This window comes from Pinus tabuliformis, chromosome Q (genome assembly GCF_031772625.1).
Source record: "Pinus tabuliformis cultivar Carrire ecotype Pingquan chromosome Q, CPIR1, whole genome shotgun sequence".
Classification (NCBI taxonomy): domain Eukaryota; kingdom Viridiplantae; phylum Streptophyta; class Pinopsida; order Pinales; family Pinaceae; genus Pinus; species Pinus tabuliformis.
The window spans coordinates 334656657-334676939 of record NC_142296.1 but is presented as its reverse complement, the minus strand read 5'-3'; the positions used below and the strand labels follow the sequence as shown (position 1 = coordinate 334676939).

Sequence of the window (20283 nt, the reverse complement as noted above, 5' to 3'; positions counted from 1 at the left end):
GTCATTGTGTATATATGATAAATTAAAATAAAAATAATATTTTTTTTCCCGTAGAAAAAGTCGTAATTTCTATTAATCAAAAGAAATTACATTCTGTAGATGCTGAGCATATGCATACTGAGGCTGTTTGCCTCTCAAAAAACTTCCAACATAGACTGTTCATTGTTCCAGACAACTAAAAAACAGATAAACTAGACAGTAGTCACTCCTCTCACCAAACTGTTTGTCCACGCAGGGAGTTTGGAGAGGTATATATCCAAAAAATAAACCAGCAGAGAAGATTTACATAATTTTTCCATTGTTTCGGTCATCACTGTGCAGCTGTAGCTTGCTGCCCAAAATAAACAAAAAATAGCTGTGTTTTACCACCATAGTCCATACTAGTCTTATAAACAGAATTATATATAAAAACATGTAACGTAAAAAAGCAGTAAATTGTGCATGTTGGGACCCCTTTCAGATGTGAGCATCCCTTTGAGCCTGATAGTCATCAAAGGGTCTGTGATAGTGCTGAAAGTAGGTGCCATCCAGATCTTCTTGTATTAACCAGTCCTCTTCTTGCCTCTGCGCTGCTTGCTTGGATAGGTAGTCCGCCTGAGTGTTGCGCTCCCTGTATATATGGCGACAGTCAAATTTTTCAAAAGCATCTGTTAGTCTGAGTGCCTCATCCAGGATGTGTCTCAAAGAGAAAGCAGTGCAAGATGATTTTCTGGTGAGCCAATTGCATACAATCATTGAATCTCCAAACAGTTGTAGTTTTGTACAGCCCTTCTCAAGTGCAAAAGATATAAGGTGTTTTGCAGTGGTGAGCTCAGCAAAATTATTAGTGCCTCTTCCCAGGGGAATTTGGAGCGAGAAAGAGTGATTTTCTCGCAGAAAAAGGAGGCCTCCCCCCCCACAGCCATCCTCTTGGGCTGAGCCATCAAAGTATGCCCAGGGGATAGATTTGTCTATGAGTTCTGGGGTTATGGACCGAGGGGGAGCTGATGGAGGATCATCAGGAATGAGAGCAAGGTCTGCAATAATGTGGGCAATAATGACAGGCCAGTGGGGAAGCTTTTGGTCAAAATTTGCTCGGTTCCTTGCAATCCAGATAGACCAGCACATGAGGAGAGGAATATTCTTGTCTTTTCCAGAGTGTTGTTCCTGCCAGTTTTTCCATGCCTCAAGGATGGTTTGGCCATGCCATTGGTGGAGGGAAGGGGAACGTGAAGAGAGAAGAGACCATAGTTCTTGTATTGCCGGACAGGTAAGGAAAAGGTGTTCCGTATCTTCCTCATTACTTCTGCAAAGATGGCACCAGAAGGGTCCATAGAAGGATCTTTTTTTCAAGTTTGCCCCAGTAGGAATCTTGTTGGAGAGAATAGCCCACATGAGAAGCCGCGTTCTGGGGGCTGCTTTTAGATGCCAAATTGTTTTCCACCATTGCTGAGAGTTGTCTGGCTGGTGATTTTGCATAAGCTGCATGTAACCCTCCTTTGGGGAGTATGTACCAGTTTTAGCAAGGGCCCAGACTATCTCATCTTCTCCCTCCGATATTCTGATGTGAGCTTGTGAGAGAGCCTCTGTGTATGATTCCCATTCTTGTCTCCATTGTTCCGGAATGTGGAGATCTTGTGAAGTCCTCCAGGCCTGATGGAGAAAACTGGAATTTTCTTGGTCTGCAATGTGAGCAATATGCGTGGCACCTTGATCCCTTAGGTGTGTTAGGAGCTGCTCTGATAGTCTTTGCATGTTTCCACAACCAATCCAGGGGTCGACGCCAATGCGGACAGAGTTCCCCTGTTTAATTCTCCATGTCAGTCCCTCCCGAATTAGGGGAAGAGAATTTAGGACTGCTTTCCAAATGATGGAGTGACTACCACTTCCCCTATGTTCCCTCCGAATCCAGCTGAAGATGCTTTCCGGAGCAATATATTTTTCCATAACTACTTTCTGCCAGAGACTATTTGATGTGAGGAGTTGCCATCCCAATTTTGCAGCTAGAGCATTTGCAAATAAATCTAATCTCTTAATTCCCCATCCTCCCCATTTTTTTGGTCTAGCTATGGTGTCCCATTTAACCCAGGCAAAGAGATTTCCTTGTTTTGATCCCTTCCATAAGAATCTGCAACAAATTTTTTGTAGCCTAGATAAGATCCCTCTTGGTATCCACGCCAGGGACATCCAGTACACCGGCGTTGCTTCCAGCACAGCTTTTATTAGAGTGAGTCTGCCTGCCCTTGTGAGGTATCTGTTATACCAGACATTGATCCTTTTCTCCACCTTAGTGATTAACCAAATCCAATCTGCAATTCTGTAACCTCCATGTTTTACCCTGAAACCCAGATACTTCAACCCTTCCTCCATAGGGTGAATCTGAAAGGGAAAGCGATTTTTTGTGTAGATGACTTCTTGTGGGGAGCAACTAATCGCTGTTAGGGTAGATTTTTGTACATTTATTACCATTCCAGTTGCTTTCTGAAAGAGATCAAAAACCTGATGTAAGGCCGATGAATCAGCCATACTTCCATTTAAGAAGATCAGAACATCATCCACAAACAGTAGATGTGTAAGGAAGCAATTGTCCGTGATTTTGATTCCTCTTATTCGTCCTCTTCTGTGTTCAGCTGCAATCAATCTACTTAGCCCTTCCATGATGAGTAAAAATAGGAGGGGTGATAGGGGGCAGCCTTGCCTGAGACCTCTTTCGGCAGTGAAGAAAGGGGTGGGGGATCCATTAAGGAGGACACTGAAAGGTACATCAGAGATGCAGCTCATGATTCTTTTGATGAAGAGGAAAGGGAAACCCAGGTGGGTGAGGAGCATTCTGATGTATAGCAGATTTACCCTATCAAAGGCTTTTGAGAGGTCCACCTTGAGGATCATTCCTTTCAGATTTTTGCATTTCATAGAGTGAAGAAGTTCTTGTGCAGTACCAATAGCTTCATGGATCTGGCGCTTATGGAGGAAAGCAAATTGTTCAGAGGAAATGTTGGCCGAGAGGATGGGCTTGATCCTGTTTGCTAGGATTTTGGCCAAAATCTTATAGAGACAGTTGCAGAGCGAGATAGGCCTAAAATCATTAAAGGATACTGGCTTATCAGATTTGGGGATGAGGGCAATGAAGGTGGCTTTGATGCTTGAGGGGATAGATCCATTGAGGCAGCAGTGGTTGATGGCTTTGAGAATGTCTTGTCCTAATAGCTCAAAAAAAGCTGAATAGAACTCAATGGTCCAGCCATCTGGTCCCGGGCTCTTGTCCTTTTGGAAGCATTTGATGGTGGCTTCCAGTTCCTCCAAGGAAATGTCTTTGGTGAGTTCCTCCGCGTCTTCCTCATCCACAAATCTTGGGAATAGTTCTGCAACCCTCATTATTTCTAAGAGATTTGCTTGACCTGGAGCTTTGTATATATTCTTGAAGTGCGAAGAGGCAAGATAAGCAAGTTCCCCTGGGCTACTGACCTGATGTCCTTGTTCATCTTGCAGCTCCCAGATAGTGTTGATCGCCTTTCGCCCATTTGCAAAACGGTGGAAAAATTTAGAGTTCTCATCCCCCTCCTTGAGCCATATGGCTCTGCTTCTTAGTCTCCAGGAGTCCTCCCTGTCTCTGAGAATCTGGGTCCTCCTTTTGATTAGGTCTTCATACAAGGATTTCTGATCAGGGGATATAAAAGTTCCATCTGAGTTTGCTTCAAGAGCCTCAATTGCTTGTTCCGCCAGAGATATAGTCTGATCATCCTGTTTTCTCTTTGATTTCGCCCATTCTCTTGATACCACTTTGATTTCTGAGAGGTTTCTAACAAAACCCGTGGCTGGGTCCACATTCTCAGTGATCGGATGTGCTTTCCAGAAATCCGTTATCAATTTTATGTAAGAAGGATCCCGGAGCCAAGTTGCATTGAATTTGAAAGGGGCGTTTTGGGCCCGTTGTCTTGCTTCTAATTCCAGAAAAATGGGCCTATGGTCCGAGATCCCTCCACTTCCCACCCATTGACGAGATCTAGGATATTGGGAACAGAGCCCTTCCTTCATGATGAAACGATCCAGCCTTCTCGCTAGGCTTTGGTCCCCAGTTCTATTGTTCTTCCATGTGTATTGGAGTTTTGCAGAAGGGAGATCAATCCAATGATGATCTTCAAGCAGTTGCCCAAAGAAATCAGAGAGGGGGTCAATTTGTGCCAGATGTCCCCAAGATTCAGAGAAACCTATTGAGAAATTTAAATCTCCTCCCAATATAATATTCTCAGCTTGGAGGAGTGGGGAACCAAGGAGCTTTTGCCAGAATAGCTCTCTGTTTAGGCAGGGACCATAAACATTTATAATTTTGAGGTTTTCCTCCAAATCTCTCGAGTATATATCTGCCCCCAGAAAACCCCCTCCACCCCAGATGTTCTTTAGCAAAATAGAGTTGTTCTTGAAGCCCATAGCAATGCCTCCTGAACGGCCTGATACATCAATGGTTGTAAAGGTCCACCCAGGCAGCCATAAGCCCAGAATGGAGGATGCAGAGTCCGCTTTGCATAAAGTTTCTTGTAAAAAGATAATGTCCACAGGGTTTGAGAGTAAGAGTCGCTTCAGGGCCGCTTTTTTATCCGGGCTGGCCAACCCTCTACAGTTGAAGGACAAGATTTTCATGGAGGGGGGTGGGGGAGGGTGTCTTGCGCTCTAAGGGCCCTGTGAAGAGTTTGCTGCTTGCCAAGGAGGACCTCTTCCTCCGTTTGTTTTTGAGCTATCGACTTTGAGGAAGGTCGGCCACGCCCCTGCTTGGGCGAAAGGAGATGGGGTTCCACCGGCATCCCAATGGAGTCTGAGACTTTTAGCTTTGTGGTCGAACGGGTAGGATATCTCGGGGAAGAGTTTACAGAGGGTGACAGCGAGGGGAACGAGGGGTGGGGGAAAGAGGGGAAAGTGGAGGATGAGGGAGGGCCCGTAGGCCTAGGGATGGGGCAAGATACATATAGTGAGCCGAGAGGGGGCTGGGAAGGGCAGGCAACCTTAACCAGGTCCATGGAAGACGAGGATGAGGGAGGGGGGAGCCTGATAGGGGGGGGAATACCAGCGGAAGATAAACTCAAAGATGCAAAATGTGAAACAGAGGCAGACGAAGTAAAGGACATACCCAAGGAGAAGACCGCTCCCTTTGCAACTTTTGAGCGCGTCAGAGGAGTAGATGGAGGCAGGGGCGCATTTGAGGCTTGCTTCCTACGACGAGGTGCTGGGGGCGCTTCCACCGTATCCGAGGTGATGATATGGTCCATTCTTGGTGCCATAGCAGCCGGAGGGTCTGGCATCCCTTCAGAGGAGGGTAAGTCCTGGCCTATAGCTGTCTGCTGGGTCTTCTGGAGGAGGGGGCAGTCCTTGTATAGATCTCCCACCTGGTGACACCTTCTGCATCTGTAGGGGATGCCCTCATAATCCAGCTTTTGCTTCCTAGAAGTGGCTTTCCATTGAATAGTGATATTTTCAGGCACGCCCCCTCTGGTGTCCATATGCACTAGGATCCTAGCAAAAGCCATAGAGCCCGTCGAGATGTAGGATTTATCCGATTCCATGAAAGTGCCGAGGGCATTCCCAATTCTTTTGAAAATATCTTCCGACCAGTACTGCAAGGGCAAGCCCGGAAGCCTAACCCAAACTGGTCCAATGCCTAATAGCTCCATCTCCGGGTCGAAGAGGGGCGTCCACCGTTTGAGGAGGACCGGGGCTTTCTCAAAATGCCAGAACGAAGAAAGAACCCAACTCGTGTGGTCCGCCCTTGCAAATCTGAGCGCAAACCATCCTCGCACGAACGTCTGGACCGATGGGATCTCCGCGAGGTATTGCCCCCAAATCTCGGTCGCCCATTGCTTAATTTTTGCTGCCGTGGTGTGTCTGCCTCTAATCCGTCCCACAAGGACACAGTCCGCCAGATCCATGGCGTCTCCCCACTGAATATCCTCTTCCAGACGCAGGAAAACGTCCTCCGCAGTGGATTTGAAACAACGCTGCTTCTTGGCAGGGCGGGAGGACATGCGGCCTGGATTAACAGTAGCCTGAGAGCCCGCAGGGGGGGGAACACGGGGGGGGGGGAAGAGGGTTAGTCCCGAAAGAGGGGATGGCTTCAGGGAGAGGGGGGACCGCGTGATAACTACCGGAGGGTGCGGAGGGGCCCGAGGGAGGGTTTGAAACCGAGATGGGAGGGTTTGCTGCCGAGAGGGAAGGGATCTCCGAAGAGGTTACCGGGGGAAGGGGATGGGAGGGTAAAACCGGCGCTTGGGGGGAAACACCGACCGGGGAGGATTGTAAACAGTCCGCCAGGAAACCCAGTGAAGCCGGTGAGGGGACCGCGAAGGAGTTCCAGGAGGAGGGCTCTCCAGGGTAAAGGGAGGTGGGGAGCGACGGGTCGATAGTGGGCGACAGATGCTCAAAACTAGCAGATAAATTCCCACTGTGCAAACCCCCTGATGAAGTAAACGTGGAGCGCCAGATGGAGCTTTCCGCCAGCGGGGACTCCGAATAATCCACTTCCTCTGAGTCCATGTCGACAGCTGCAAGGTGCCCTCCTCGTAAAACAGGTAACCGCCCGAAAGAGTTTTCCTCGAAACCTGGTAACCGCTTGGCGTCGGCACCGACAGCGGGGGTAGCTGTTTGGGCTGAGCTTGTAGAAGATCTTACTGCGGGTCACGTTCTCCGTTGGCAGTGAAAACGACGCCTTCGAGCTGTCGGCCGATCTGAGGGGGAGGCTCCGTTCCGATGCGGGGAGGGCAGATAAACTGAGGGGGAGAAAAAACCAAGGTAAAAATGCGGACGCGGGAGGAGCCAGGGTAAAAAGGGTAGGGGAGTCACGGGACGCGGGGGACCTGAGAACCGGCTCGTGTGCCAATAAAAAAACCGGGAGATGGGTACGGGTGGGTGGGGGTTCACAGGGTCGTAGAACGGCCTGCAAACCCCGTCAGTAGGGTTTCATGGCTGATCATGCAGAGCCTCAAAAAATAGAAATAATATTATTTACATAAACCAAAAATAAGAAGGCTCCAACTAATCCAGTTAGTCTGTAAAGTCCATGAAGGATCGATGGTAATACTAATAGTGTGCACCATCCCTCTGCTCTTGGAACATATAAGTGCCAAGAGGCATAAATGCAACTTCCTTGGAAAGTAAATCGGCAGATGAATTGTGTTCCCTGTATATATGATGACATACAAATGTATAAAAAAATTGTGATGAGTCGATGAGTCTTGTCCAAAACAGGTCTCGGAGAATGAGCAGAGCAGTTAGAAGATTTATTTATCCAATTGAAAATAATTTTTGAGTCCCCAAACATTTGAATATTCCTGCAATGTTTCTCCAGAGCATATTGTATGAGGTATTTAGATGTAATTAATTCAACAAAATTGTTTGTTCCACTCCCCAGGCCCATTTGGATATGGAAGTGATGAAATTCGAAAAGGTATAGAATGGCTCTGCCCCCACAACTGTCTGCCTGTGTTGAACTGTCGAAGTATGCCCATGGATGAGAGCGATTAATATTTTCAGGGACAATTTTCTTGGTATAGAGTTTTCCTATTCATCTGGAATGGTGTGATAGTTTGTCAGAATGCCAGCTATGATAGAGGGCCAATGGGGAGTAATGTCCTAGAAAATGTATCAGTTGTGGGCTATCCAGATTGCCCAGCAGATGAGGAGAGGAAGGTTCCTAGCTTTTGTCAATGAAGCTGATGTCCACCATGTGGCCCAAGACTCCTTAACAGTCAGGCCCTGCCAATGGAACTAGGTGGGAATAGTCAAAAGAATAGAGTTCTAGAGCTCCTTAGCGGTTGGGCATGCTAGAAAGAGATGGTTTGTATCTTCGGTGTTATTCTTGCACAAACAACACCAGAAAGGTCCATGTTGTGCTCTTTTAATTAAGTTGTCACCTGTAAGGATCTTAGTTTTCAGAACTGCCCACATGAGTAAACAGGTCCTAGGGGGTGCTTTTAATTTCCACATACTTTTCCACCAATGTTCACAAACTATTGGTCTATGCTTGTCAGCTAAGACTAGATATCCCTCTTTAGGGGAGTATCTCCCATTTTTTGCTGGCGCTTAGATTATCTCGTCCTCCCCTTCAACATTTTTGATATGGGATTCGATTAAGGCTGTTGTGTATTCCACCCAGTGTTGTTGCTGGGGTTGTGGGATGTGCAATGCATGAGAAGTTTTCCATGCTTTCTATATAAAGGTGGTGCACTCGATGTCCACAATATGGCTGATATGGGTAATACCCGCATTAGTGAGGTGTAGCCTAAGCTCATCAGGCAACTTGTGAGTGTTACCACATCTGATCAATGGGTCAATACCTATTCGCAATTATGTGCTAGATTGAATTCTCCAGGTGAGCCCCCCTTGAATATTGGGCATCGAATTAAGTACAAATTTCTAGATGATAGATATCCCTCTTTTATTCCATTGTGGTTGATCCATCAGGTTTAGGGGGGCTATGTATTTTGTAGAGTCCGCCTTAGTCCATAGCCTGTTTGAGGTGATTAATTGCCAGCCAAGCTTGGCCGCTAGTGTGGAGGAGAAGCCTTCTAGAATTTTTATGCCCCATCCATCCCATTTCTTTGGGAGAGTAAGCACCTCCCATTTGGCCCAGGCATATATTCTCCCTAACTGATTGAATTTCCAGAGGAACCTACAACAAAGATTTTGAATATTGGAGAGGATACCTATCGGTATCCATGCCAGAGACATCTAGTACATCGGTGTGGCTTCAAGAACAACTTTGATAAGCACTAGTTTTCCTACTCTAGACAGGTACTTGTCATACCAAATGTTGAGCCTCTTTTCCATCTTAGATATTAACCAAGTCTAGTGTGTTATCTTGTAGCCATGGGGCTTTAGCCTGTATCCCAGATATCTTAAGTCATCCTCCATCTGAAGTAGAGTAAATGGAAATTTGTGAAGAGCATACTGTATCTCATGGGGAGAGCATCCAGTGGCTGTTATGGTGGACTTGGTGTTGTTTATGACCATACCTGAAGCCACTTGAAATAAAGAGAAATTATTCTGCAATATAGTTAGATCCCCAATGCCTCCATTAAGGAAAATCATACATCGTCCGTGAAGAGTAGGTGAGTCAGGATGCATTTGTTAGTAATTCTGATTCCTCTAAGCCTTGCCCTGCTATGTTCCTCTTTTATGAGTTTGCTGAGCCCTTCCATAATGAGTAAAAATAATAATGGGGATAGTGGGAAACCCTTCCTGAGGCCTCTTTTGGAGTGAAATAAGGGTGATGCTGCACCATTGACAAGGACACTAAAAGATACATTAGTTATACAACACATAATCGATTTTATAAACTCATAGGGGAGGCTTAGATGTTAGGATATTCCGACACATAGGTAAGTACAACTTGGTCTAGTATAGAGTTAGGTAAAGTATGTTTCTTTACTATGTACATTTTGTAACTTACAATCCGACGGTCACGATATGTAGTGATCCGACGATTCATTCTCTCCTCGGTATTACCGACACTTGATCCATGGCTTAACACCTGATTGGTCCATGATTTCTATTTAAAGCGCATGGACGGTCATTTGTAGGGTAATCTGTCTATGAGAGAAGCATATGTAAATTTTCATTCTTTTATTAATAAATTTCCTGAAGTGGCCGCGTTGGCTCAGGTCATGGACAGTTTCCCTCTTTGATGGTTTTAACCACGTCAAAATACTAGTGTATTGATTTGTGATCCATTTGTGAGTGGTGTCCTTTGGTGTTCTATCTGAGGAACTTACCCTATAAATTCCTACATGGTATCATAGCTTGGACCCAAGTTCGATTCCCCCAAGTTGCGTTTGAGGGGGGTGTTAGAATAATCACCGTACCTCTATGGAATCCATAATTTCCACCCTGGGGATCCTAGTTACTGGTTTGGAAAGTTTACCAAAACCTGCGGGTTTTGGTGTAACGGCAAACCTCCACACTTGTTTTGGAATAATCACCGCACCTCTATGGAATCCATAATTTCCACCTTGGGGATCCTAGTTACTGGTTTGGAACGTTTACCAAAACCTGTGGATTTTGGTGTAACGGAAAACCTCCACATGGTATCAGAGCTATTTGATGGCCGCGTCCGTTGGTGATCCAAATCTGAAGCCGGTAGAACTGCATCCGACTACCATTTCCTAGATCTATTGTTTCTGACTGCTTTCGGGCCGAGAGGACTACTCTGTTGTGTTGGGAGCATCTGTTCTAGTGAGGAACCCCTTTCGTTTCACGCGAAAAGGTTTCTGGTAGCCCTAGCTGCGTCATTTTTAGGATCTGGAGGTATACAGTGTTTATTTGTAGTTTACAGTTATTTTCTCTCTGTTTATTTCGGTTTCGGTTTATTTAGCTTTTTTTATTACCAGATCTATACCTTTCATTTCTGCGTATGTTCTTTGCCCTATGACTCTGTGCGATCTGGGAAAATCAGAAACAGAAAGGAAGGATTTTTCTCATGCGTATGCTCTTTTCCACTGCGCCTTAGTGTGATCTCGGAAAATTAGAAACATTGAGGAAAATATTTAGTTTCCGGCTAAAGCTAACTTTGAGCCGCAAGGTTCATTTTTGAAAATATCTAGTTTCCGGCTAAATCTAACTTTGAGCCGCAAGGTTCGTTTTTTTTGTATGTCCATGTTGGGTTTTGTGTTTTTTGTTTTGTAAGGAAAAAGAGCTTTCTCAAAGAAAGCACGCAACCCAAAGCATCAAGCCCCCCTCTCTCTCTCTCTCAAACTTTTTGTATAGCTCACTTGGTGCAAAGCTAATTTATGAGAGTAGAGGTCTTGGGTTCAAGTCTCCATTTTTTGGAGGCGGATTTTTTCATTTCCACACATTCTCGCACTTCGTCGGTGACTTCGTCAATTTTTTTTCAAACAGCCATAACTTCTTCATCTGAAAGCAGTTTTCAGAACCGTTTTTTTTTTTTAACGGCCTAATTTTTCAAGATCTTTCCATTTGTACACTTAGTTTCAGCATCTAAAGCTTCAGTTTCTGTTAAAAATGGAAAGTCCATGCCAAGTCATTCTTGATAGCACTAACTACTTCCAATGGTGGTCCTACATTGTAGATTTACTTAGAAGTAAAGGTCTTTATAGAATAGCCACAGGCCAAGAGACCAAACCAAAAGATGAAGATAAGGCAGCTAAATGGGAAAATAGGCAAGACCAAGTACGTGGGTTGATAGGGATGTCTATTTCTCCAGATCTTAGATTCCATATTGCAGAACTTGATACTCTTGATGAAGCACTGCAACAAATTACTAAAGTCTTTGGAATTAGAAATGAACTCAAAGCCCATCAACTTGAAAATGAAGTGCTTACATTGGACCCCAATAATTTTTCTTGCATTGAAGATGTTTTGTCCAAGTTCAAGACCCTTAGACTTCTCTTGGAAGGTGTTAAGGTTAAGAAAGAAGATAGTAGCCTTATCTACTCCATTCTTACTAAGTTGGGACCAGCCTATTCTGTGTTTGTTTCCACCTTCCATTATACAAGAGAAGCCTTCATTTCTCAAGGAAAAACCTACAAGTCCCCTTCCTTTGATTCCTTTTGTGATTCTTTAATAAGAGAACAAGAAAAACTCTTACACCTTGGTCTTCTTCATCTTGGAAACTCTTCTAAGAAAGTGATAACCGCCCAGTAGCAACCAAATCCAAAGAATCCTAAGAAGTTGTATCCTAAAAAGAATGGTCCTAAACCAAACAAGGGTCCTACGCAATTTCAGCCTCAAAATGAAAAATCATTTCAACAAAATTATAAGACAAATAAAAACAAAGGGAAGAAGACTGATAGACATTGCAACTTTTGTAATCGAGATGGCCACTTAGAATCCAAATGCTTCAAGAAGATGGAAGCCTTGGAAGCAGCAATGAAGAAGCATAACATCCATTTGGAGCAATCTTCAACTTCAACTTCATCTTCAGGAATGGCACTTTCTGCATGTGGTTGTCAAGCATCTCGGTTTGGCTATGCACTAAATGTATCTTCTTCTTCTCATTCTCATGAGTAGCTCATTGATTCTGGAGCTTCTTATCACATGGCCAAAAGCAAAGCCATGTTTTCTTCTTTAAATGATTGTAACACCAAAAATATATATGTTGGTGATGATATATCTCTTAGTGTTGTAGGGACTGGAACTGTTCATGTAGAAAATGGTCAGTTTAATGATGTATTATGTGTTCCAACCTTATCCTGCAACCTTCTATCTGTATATCAGATAACCCATTCAGGTGAAGGTAAAATCGTTGAATTTTCACCTCATGATGATGTAATCAAGGACCTAATAGATCCTAGACAGATTTTAGCTACTGGCATTGCTGATGATTCTACAAGGTTGTATAAGTTTCACAACTTTGGGTTATCAAATCTTCCCTCAGTATTTTTTGCTCATAATGAAGAAGTGAGCAAACTTTGGCATGAGCGATTTGGTCACTTAAACTATCACTCTCTTTAGAATCTATGGAAAGAAAATATGGTGATAGGTCTTCCAATGGTATCTTTTAGAGATGGTGTTTGTTCTGGATATGTACTTGGAAAACATCATCGGGACAGTTTTTAAAAACGTGCCTCTTGGCACGCCTCCGCCCCTTTACAGCTCGTGCATAGTGATTTATGTGGTTCACTTCCAGTTGCTTCATTCTCTGGCTACAAGTATTTCTTAACTTTCATTGATGATTTCTCCATATGCACTTGGGTATACTTCTTAAAACTCAAGAGTGAAGTATTTAACATGTTCTTGGCCTTTAAGGCCTTTGTTGAAAAACAATCTGGACATCAAATTCTTAAGCTAAGATCTGATAATGGTGGAGAATATGTTAAAAACACATTCATCAACTTTTGCATTGAGAATGGAATTCAAATGCAACATACTATTCCATATACTCCACAACAAAATGGTGTATCTGAAAGGAAGAATCACACCTTAAAGGAAATGGCTAATTGTATGCTTCAATCTAAAGGACTTAGTCTTAATTATTGGGCAGAAGCAATTAACTGTGCAAATTACATAATAAATCGCACTCCTACTAAGGTTTTAAAGAATATCACTCCAGAAGAAGCATGGAGCTCAATCAAACCAGATGTAAGTCACTTTCGTGTTTTTGGAAGTGAAGCATGGGCCCATATTCCAAATGAGAAACATAAAGCTTTAGAACCAAAGAGTGAAAAATGTAATTTTGTTGGATATTCTGAAGATGTCAAAGGATATAGACTTATTCCACTTAAGTCCAAAAATGTTATCACTAGAAGAGATGTAAAGTTTGATGAAAATATATCGGCCTGCGAGCCTAGTTCGGCGGATGTGCCACCTCTCCCTATCTCTTCTACTTTTGAAAATATTTCTTCTTCAGATGATGAAAGCGAGGATGAAAATCCTCCCCCACCTTCTCAGGATTCTCCTTCAGCTCCTCAGCTTCCAAAATGGGTCCGTGCTACTCGGGATGCAGTAGGTGATCTTGCTGGTGATCCTACAGATCAGCGACGTACACATTCTCAGTTCAAGAGAGCCTCTTCTTTACTGGCTCAAGCTTCAGTGAATTATGATCATGACACCTTTGCAGAAGCTTCAGCCCATCAAGATTGGGAAGCAGCTATGAATGAAGAATATCATTCATTATTGGCAAATGATACATGGGATCTTGTTCCTCTACCAAAGGGACGAAAACTTGTTAGATGAAAATGGGTTTATAGAACCAAGTATGGACCAGATGGGAAAGTTGATAAACATAAAGCTCGTCTTGTTGCTAAGGGTTTTTCACAAGTTGAAGGCATTGACTACACTGAAACCTTCTCCCCTATTGCCAAAATGAATTCTATCTGCCTTGTTCTTTCCCTTGCTGCTTCTTTCAAATGGGAAGTCCATCAGATGGATGTTAAATCCGCCTTCTTGCATGGGGATTTGCATGAAGAAATCTATATGGAACAACCTATTGGCTTTATACAAACAGACTCCAGCCTTGTATGTCGGCTTAAGAAATCCCTTTATGGTCTCAAGCAAGCTCCTCGAGCTTGGTATGCCAAAATGGATAACTTTCTTTTAGAATCTGGCTTCTCTAGGTGTCATTCTGACAATATTGTCTACACCAAGAAAGTGGGCAAGTCTCTTATCATTCTTGTTCTTTATGTTGATGATCTTATCCTGACTAGTAGTGATGCCAACCTTATAAACCATGTGAAGTCTAGCCTTAAAAGGAAGTTTGAAATGACAAACTTAGGACACTTACATTATTTTCTTGGTCTTCAAGTCTTGCAATCTAAGGAAGGTATTTCCCTTTCCCAATCCAAGTATGCATGTGATATTCTACGCCATTTTCACATGGAATACTGTAACCCAACCCATTCTCCCTTTCAGTCTGGAGTCAAACTTTCAGTCACTTGTACTTCTCCTGAAGTTGATGCTACCTTATACAGTCAACTTGTAGGAAAACTTTTGTATCTAACCCATACTCGTCCTGACCTTTCCTTTGTTGTTGGCCTTGTTGCTCGGTTTATGCAAAACCCACGTGAAAGTCATTGGAAAGCAGCTAAAAGAATAATTCGTTATGTTTGAGGTACAGTTCAGTTTGGGATTCATTACAGTGCCGAAGCGTCTCCTCTAATGGTTGGTTTCACTGATTCCGATTGGGCTGGTGACCCTAATGATCGGAAGTCTACTGCAGGTTATGTGTTCACTCTTGGTTCAGGACCTATTACATGGGCTTGCAAGAAACAAGGTGCCATTTCTATTTCTTCAGCAGAAGCAGAGTATCGTGGTGTCGTAGAAGCTAGTAAGGAAGCCATGTGGCTTCGTCAGATCCTGTCAGATTTTGGCTTTCAGCAGCAGCATCTGACTACACTTTGGTGTGATAATCAAAGTGCCATTAAGCTATGCAAAGATCCAGTCCAACATCAACATAGAAAACACATTGAACTGCACATGCACTTCATCAGAAAGCTCATTCACGACCATGTTCTTGAAGTGCAATATTGTTCAATAGATGATCAAGTTGCAAACATCTTTACAAAGGATCTCATAGAGGCGAAGTTCACTAAACTTCGATTTATGGTTGGAGTTCAGGAAGTTGTCACTAGGGGGGATAGGCTCTAGTGCCTCCTTCCTTCTCCTATTGTGTCATATTTGTAAATCCTTCAATCCTATCCCAAGTTGTTCTTAAGCAGGGATGTTAGGATATTCCGACACATAGGTAAGTACAACTTGGTCTAGTATAGAGTTAGGTAAAGTATGTTTCTTTACTATGTACATTTTGTAACTTAGAATTCGACGGCCACGATATGTAGTGATCCGACGGTTCATTCTCTCCTCAGTATTACTGACACTTGATCCGTGGCTTAACACCCGATTGGTCCATGATTTCTATTTAAAGTGCATGGAGGGTCATTTGTAGGGTAATCCATCTATGAGAGAAGCATATGTAAATTTTCATTCTTTTATTAATAAATTGCCTGAAGTGGTCGCGTTGGCTCAAGCCGTGGACTGTTTCCCTCTTTGAGGGTTTTAACCACGTCAAAATACTAGTGTATTGATCTGTGATCCGTTTGTGAGCGGTGTCCTTTTGGTGTTCTTTCTGAGGAACTTACCCTGTAAATTCCTACACTAGATGAGTTAGGAGCATTCTAATGTATAGCCAGCTTACTCTGTCGAATGCTTTTGAGAGATCTACTTTTAAGATCATACCTTTCATCTTCTTTGTCTGGATAGAGTGTAGTACTTCTTGTGTGATCCCAACGGCCTCATGGATTTGTCGATCTTGTAGGAAGTCAAATTGCTCAAACAAAATGTGGGTGGATAGAATTGGGTGGAGGCGATTGGCTATGATTTTGGTGATGAGTTTGTATATGCAATTTCATAGGGAGATGGGGCACAAGTCATCATAGGAGACAAGGTTTTCTTATTTGGGGATGAGGGCGATGAAGTTGGTATTGAAGGCAGCATACATCTTCCCATTTATCTGACATTCTTCTATAAATTTTAGAAGATCTTCTCGAAGAGTATCGAGAAAAGCCATGTAGAATTCCATTGACTAGCCATCCGGTCTTGGGATCTTGTCGAGCTTGAACCATTTTAATGTGGCTTCAAGTTCCCCCATTGTAACATCCCTGTTCAGGTCCAAGGCGACTTCCTCATCAACAAACCGTGGGAAAAGTTGTGCTACTTGAATGACTTAAGCAAGAGTGTCATTAGGGGGTGCCTTGTAGATTTGCTTGAAATGGGATGTGGCCAAGGCTGCTAATTGCGGGAAGGTGTTCACAGAGTTGCCCTGCTCATTTGTTATCTTCCGGATGGAGTTGATGGCTTTGCGCCCATTAGAAAATTTGTGATAAAATTTTGTATTCTCATCTCCCTCTAGCAGCCATATTGCTCTGCTTCTCAGCCTCCAGGTTTCTTCTCGGTCCTTTAAAATTTTTCTTCTCTTGGATAGAAGGGATGTAATCTTATCCTTTTGTTCATGAGAGGTGAAGATCACCCCTTGTTCACTTTCGAATGCAGCTATCTCTTCTTCGGTTTCCCTCAGGGTTTCATCATCTTGTTCTCTCTTATTGTGTGCCCAAATTTTAGATAGTCTCTTCAGCTCCCTTAGGTTGTGTGAAAAAACTTCAACAATGTTCCCACTAGTAGCAGGGGGGTGGGAATTCCGATATACAGTTACCATTCGAGTATAGGCTGCATCCCTTAGCCAGGTGGAGTTGAATTTGTAGGGGGATTTTAGTTTATTCAAATCTCATCTTATTTCAAGGTATATCGGCAGATGGTCTAATATGCCCCCAGATCCCACCCATTGTCGGTAGCTAAGTCCCATACTCAGCAGTCGCTCCTTTATGAGGAAGCGATCAAGCCTTCTGGTAAGGCTATCCTCTCCAATTCTGTTATTCCTCCAGGTAGGTTGAATTTTAGCTGATGGGATATCAATAAGACTGTGATTCTCCAGGATGTTCTCGAAGTATGCAGATAGGGGATCAATCTGGGCATGATGTCCCCATGATTCTGAGAATCCAATAGAAAAATTTAAGTCCCCCCCAAGGATTATATTGTCCTGTCGCAGGAGATTAGTGTTCAGCAAATGATCCCAGAATTCAGCATGGTGTTGGCAAGGTCCATACACATTGATGAGCCTAATTTCTGTGCCGAGTTCTGATGAGAAAATGTCTGCCCCTATGTGTCCAATGCCACCCCAAATGTTACAGATTTTTATGGATCGAGAGTTTATACCTAAAGTTATACCTCTTGATCGTCCATTAACATCAAGGGATTGAAAAGACCAACCAGGGAGCCAATATTCTAGTAGGAGGGTGATAGCATTAGATAAGCCCAATGTTTCTTGAAGTAAAATGGCATTGACTTGTTCAGTGTTAAGTAGTCTGTGAAGAGCTAGTTTTTTCCCAGGGCTAGCTAACACTCGACAGTTGAAAGAAAGTAGCTTCATGGGGACGGAGCATCTAGGGTGTTCATTGCTCTAGGTACCCTATCAATAGTGTGTTTTCTCCCAAATTCTATCTCATCCCTAGCCTGCAATTTGGCTTTAGACAAGGAGGAGGATCGAGCTCGAGGTGGCTTCGCCGGGGGGGGGGGGGTCAGACCAATTCCCATGGATTCAGGGGCCTGTGAACGTACCCGAGATCGAAGCGGGTATCTAGGGGATAAGGATCCATGCTAAGAGTCGGACAATTTATCAGGGGCTACCTCCAGGAAGGATGGCGGGGTGCAAGAGTAGGTGGGGCAGGGGGTGAAGAGAGCATGCCAAGGTGATGGGGGGCTGAGGTATGAGAGCAGAGGCCTGATAATTAACTAAAGTAAATGTCAAGCAAACATATGGAGAAGAGAGATGAACAGAGCAAGGGTTGGAGTCGAACATACCCGAAGAAAGCACAGCCTCTCCAGTTGCCCTTGCCCTGGTCAGAGGAGGTGAGGGAGGTTGATATGGTGCTTTGCCACGCTTCTTTGGAGCCTCTTTGGCAAGCGCCTCCATTGCTACAACAGGGACGGTGTGAGTCACTGCAACTTCAGATGAGGGTGGATTTGTCAGGGCTTGAGAGTCCTTTGTAGGTATAGTCTTTCTCTTTTCCCCTGCTCGAGCCTTGCCATTCAGGGGGCAATCCTTGTATAGGTGACCCACCTTGTGGCACCTTTTGCACCGAAAAGGAACTGCCCCATAATCAAGTATCTGCAACCGGGATAAATTCCTCCATTGTAGGGTGATGTGTTCCTGTAGACCCTCCCTGGTGTCTAGATGAACCAAAATCCTCGTGTATGCCATCATACCAATGGAGAGGTATGATTTATCATACTCCAGATAGGAGCCCAGAGAGTTTCCAATGCGTCGAAAGATGTCTTCAGACCAAAATTGAAGGGGTAAACCTGGTAGATGAACCCATATTGGTCTAATGCCATGTTGTTCTCTTTTTGTGTAAGGACCTGCGGTCCTTGGCACGCCCACCGGCACAAGTGCGACAAGTTGGGTTAACCACCGGGCACACGAGTTAACGAACAAAGTTTGAAAGTTGGATAGGGGCTAAGTGCACATAAACAAGAGAACATGGCAAGTGAAACATGGTGAAGGCATGCGTACGAAATGTGAAGGCAAGTCATGTGTTTATATGGTGGATGAGCGTGGGCATCCACTTAACAAGCCAACCTATACTTGCGATTCATTAGAACTAAGGCTGACGTATTAAGGAGGGTGTTTGCGATGAAGTATAGGGCATGGGCAGGTTGGCTAGGTAGCCAAGACCTCGCCCAATGCACGGTATAAACAAGCATTGCGTGGAGCTCATTTGGGCATCAATAACTTTGCTCATCATCTAATGAAGAAGAGGAAGTGCGCAGATTTTGTGTAGCCGCAACAATAAAAGAAAAGGCGCAGGTTTTGGTGATGTGCTCGCTCTTGGGCAAGGCCGCACGAAGATAGCACGACATCTCGATTTTGGGTGAGACTTGACACGGGTGTCTCGGGTAGCTCGGGTGAGCGCCCGCCCATCGTGCAAGGGTAAACGGTGGAGACTTGGTGAGTCGCCCACCGGTGCGAAGTTGAAGAACGGTGAAACGTGGGTGAAGCCAGTTGTGCGAAGAAGGTGTATTTGTGACTTGGTGGAGTCACCCGCCCATCGTGCACGAAGACAAGGTTCGGTTGTGAAGTGCCGAAAGGCAGCTCGTGTGAGGGTGCGCTCGTCTGGCTTGGGCAAGGAAATCTTGGTTGTCACATATTGGTGTGATGAAGTTGTAAAATTGGCTAAGTATGAACTTGGTGTTTCCAAGTATACTTGTAAAGCTTTGTAATATTGAAAGACTATATAATATATTATTCGGGCAGACTCATTGTTCAGGGAGTTTCCCCTCCCTTTATACTGTGCAATTGTGTTCCATGTATAATTTCTGATGATAATGAATGTGTATGGATGTTCATTGGTATAAAGGAAACATTAATAATTACTTGTTTTCGAAACACAAACTAAGTAGGATAAGTGGTTAGGCGTAGTCCATGCACATAAGTATTGGTGAAAAGAAAGTGTTCGGTGGTGTCGCACCTCGCCAAGCGTGGTTGAAAGACTACTGAGGCTCCGATGTCTTGACAGGTGGGATCAGAGCTCGGTGAAGAGCTTATCATTGAAGCTGATTCAGGGTTGAAGAAGCTTGACATTTGGTGACAAGTACTATTACACAAAATATTGTCACCATGACTTTCTGCAATCAGTGTGAGTCTATCACCACTCATACTGTCCTCCTTTGCAAATCTCAAACCTCAACTCTTCATGTCAAGCTTTAAAAATGAGAGAAAGTCTTTGAAAAATCTATAAAACTCTAGTCCTGCACTTTCTCTTACCATTACCTGTGGTCCCACACCCCTTGGTCATGTTACCTGTAGACCTGCCCGCTCTGTCTCTAAAAGAGTGGTTGCGGACCACCGTGAAAGTCAAAAAGGCACAAGTTTATTCTTAAAAACTCACTTTGGGTTAATTCTGGACGCTTCTAGAAGGCATCTTGATGTGTATGGTTCGCTCCTAGGTGGTTCATGCATCCCATAACTAAAGGAGCTAACCCCTTGATGAGAGGAGCTTATCCCTTTGAAGGAGGACTCTATCCATTTGAAGGTGGACCTAGTAACTTCCCTCCTCTGCACTATAAATTGAGGCATTGGGCTGGTTGCTAGGGAGGTTGAAAGCTGAACATTTTTTAGGGTAAATGTTGTTGGAATTGAGACTTCCTAGTTAAGCTTGAGAGGAGAGATTACATACCTTTTGGCTTCTTTGGGAAGAGAGTGAAACTTGTCAAAGTAGAGGAGATTCTTGCTAGACCCTGGGAGGAGCTTGT

At 44.0% G+C, this 20283-nt stretch overlaps 1 protein-coding gene across 1 annotated transcript; it reads right to left on the bottom strand.

Moving 5' to 3' along the window:
• Positions 1 to 456: 456 nt before the first annotated feature.
• LOC149219551 (uncharacterized) lies at positions 457 to 5993 on the bottom strand. The gene is made up of 3 exons (XM_089386855.1): positions 5102 to 5993; positions 3076 to 4427; positions 457 to 2460 (listed from the first exon to the last, which is right to left on the bottom strand). Exons 1-3 carry the CDS (start codon positions 5991 to 5993, stop codon positions 457 to 459), a joined length of 4248 nt encoding a protein of 1415 aa, XP_089242981.1.
• Between the last annotated feature and the right edge of the window lie 14290 nt (positions 5994 to 20283).

What these genes read in the sequence shown, in the direction of transcription:
- LOC149219551 (XM_089386855.1), bottom strand. Translation starts at nt 5,993, where the DNA reads ATGTCCTCCCGCCCTGCCAAGAAGCAGCGTTGTTTCAAATCCACTGCG. An exon ending in GGGAGCGGTCTTCTCCTTGG is followed by an intron (nt 4,428 to 5,101) that starts GTATGTCCTTTA and finishes TTGATGTATCAG; the next exon opens with GCCGTTCAGGAGGCATTGCT. An exon ending in TCCCCAAATCTGATAAGCCA is followed by an intron (nt 2,461 to 3,075) that starts GTATCCTTTAAT and finishes GATCTCTTTCAG; the next exon opens with AAAGCAACTGGAATGGTAAT.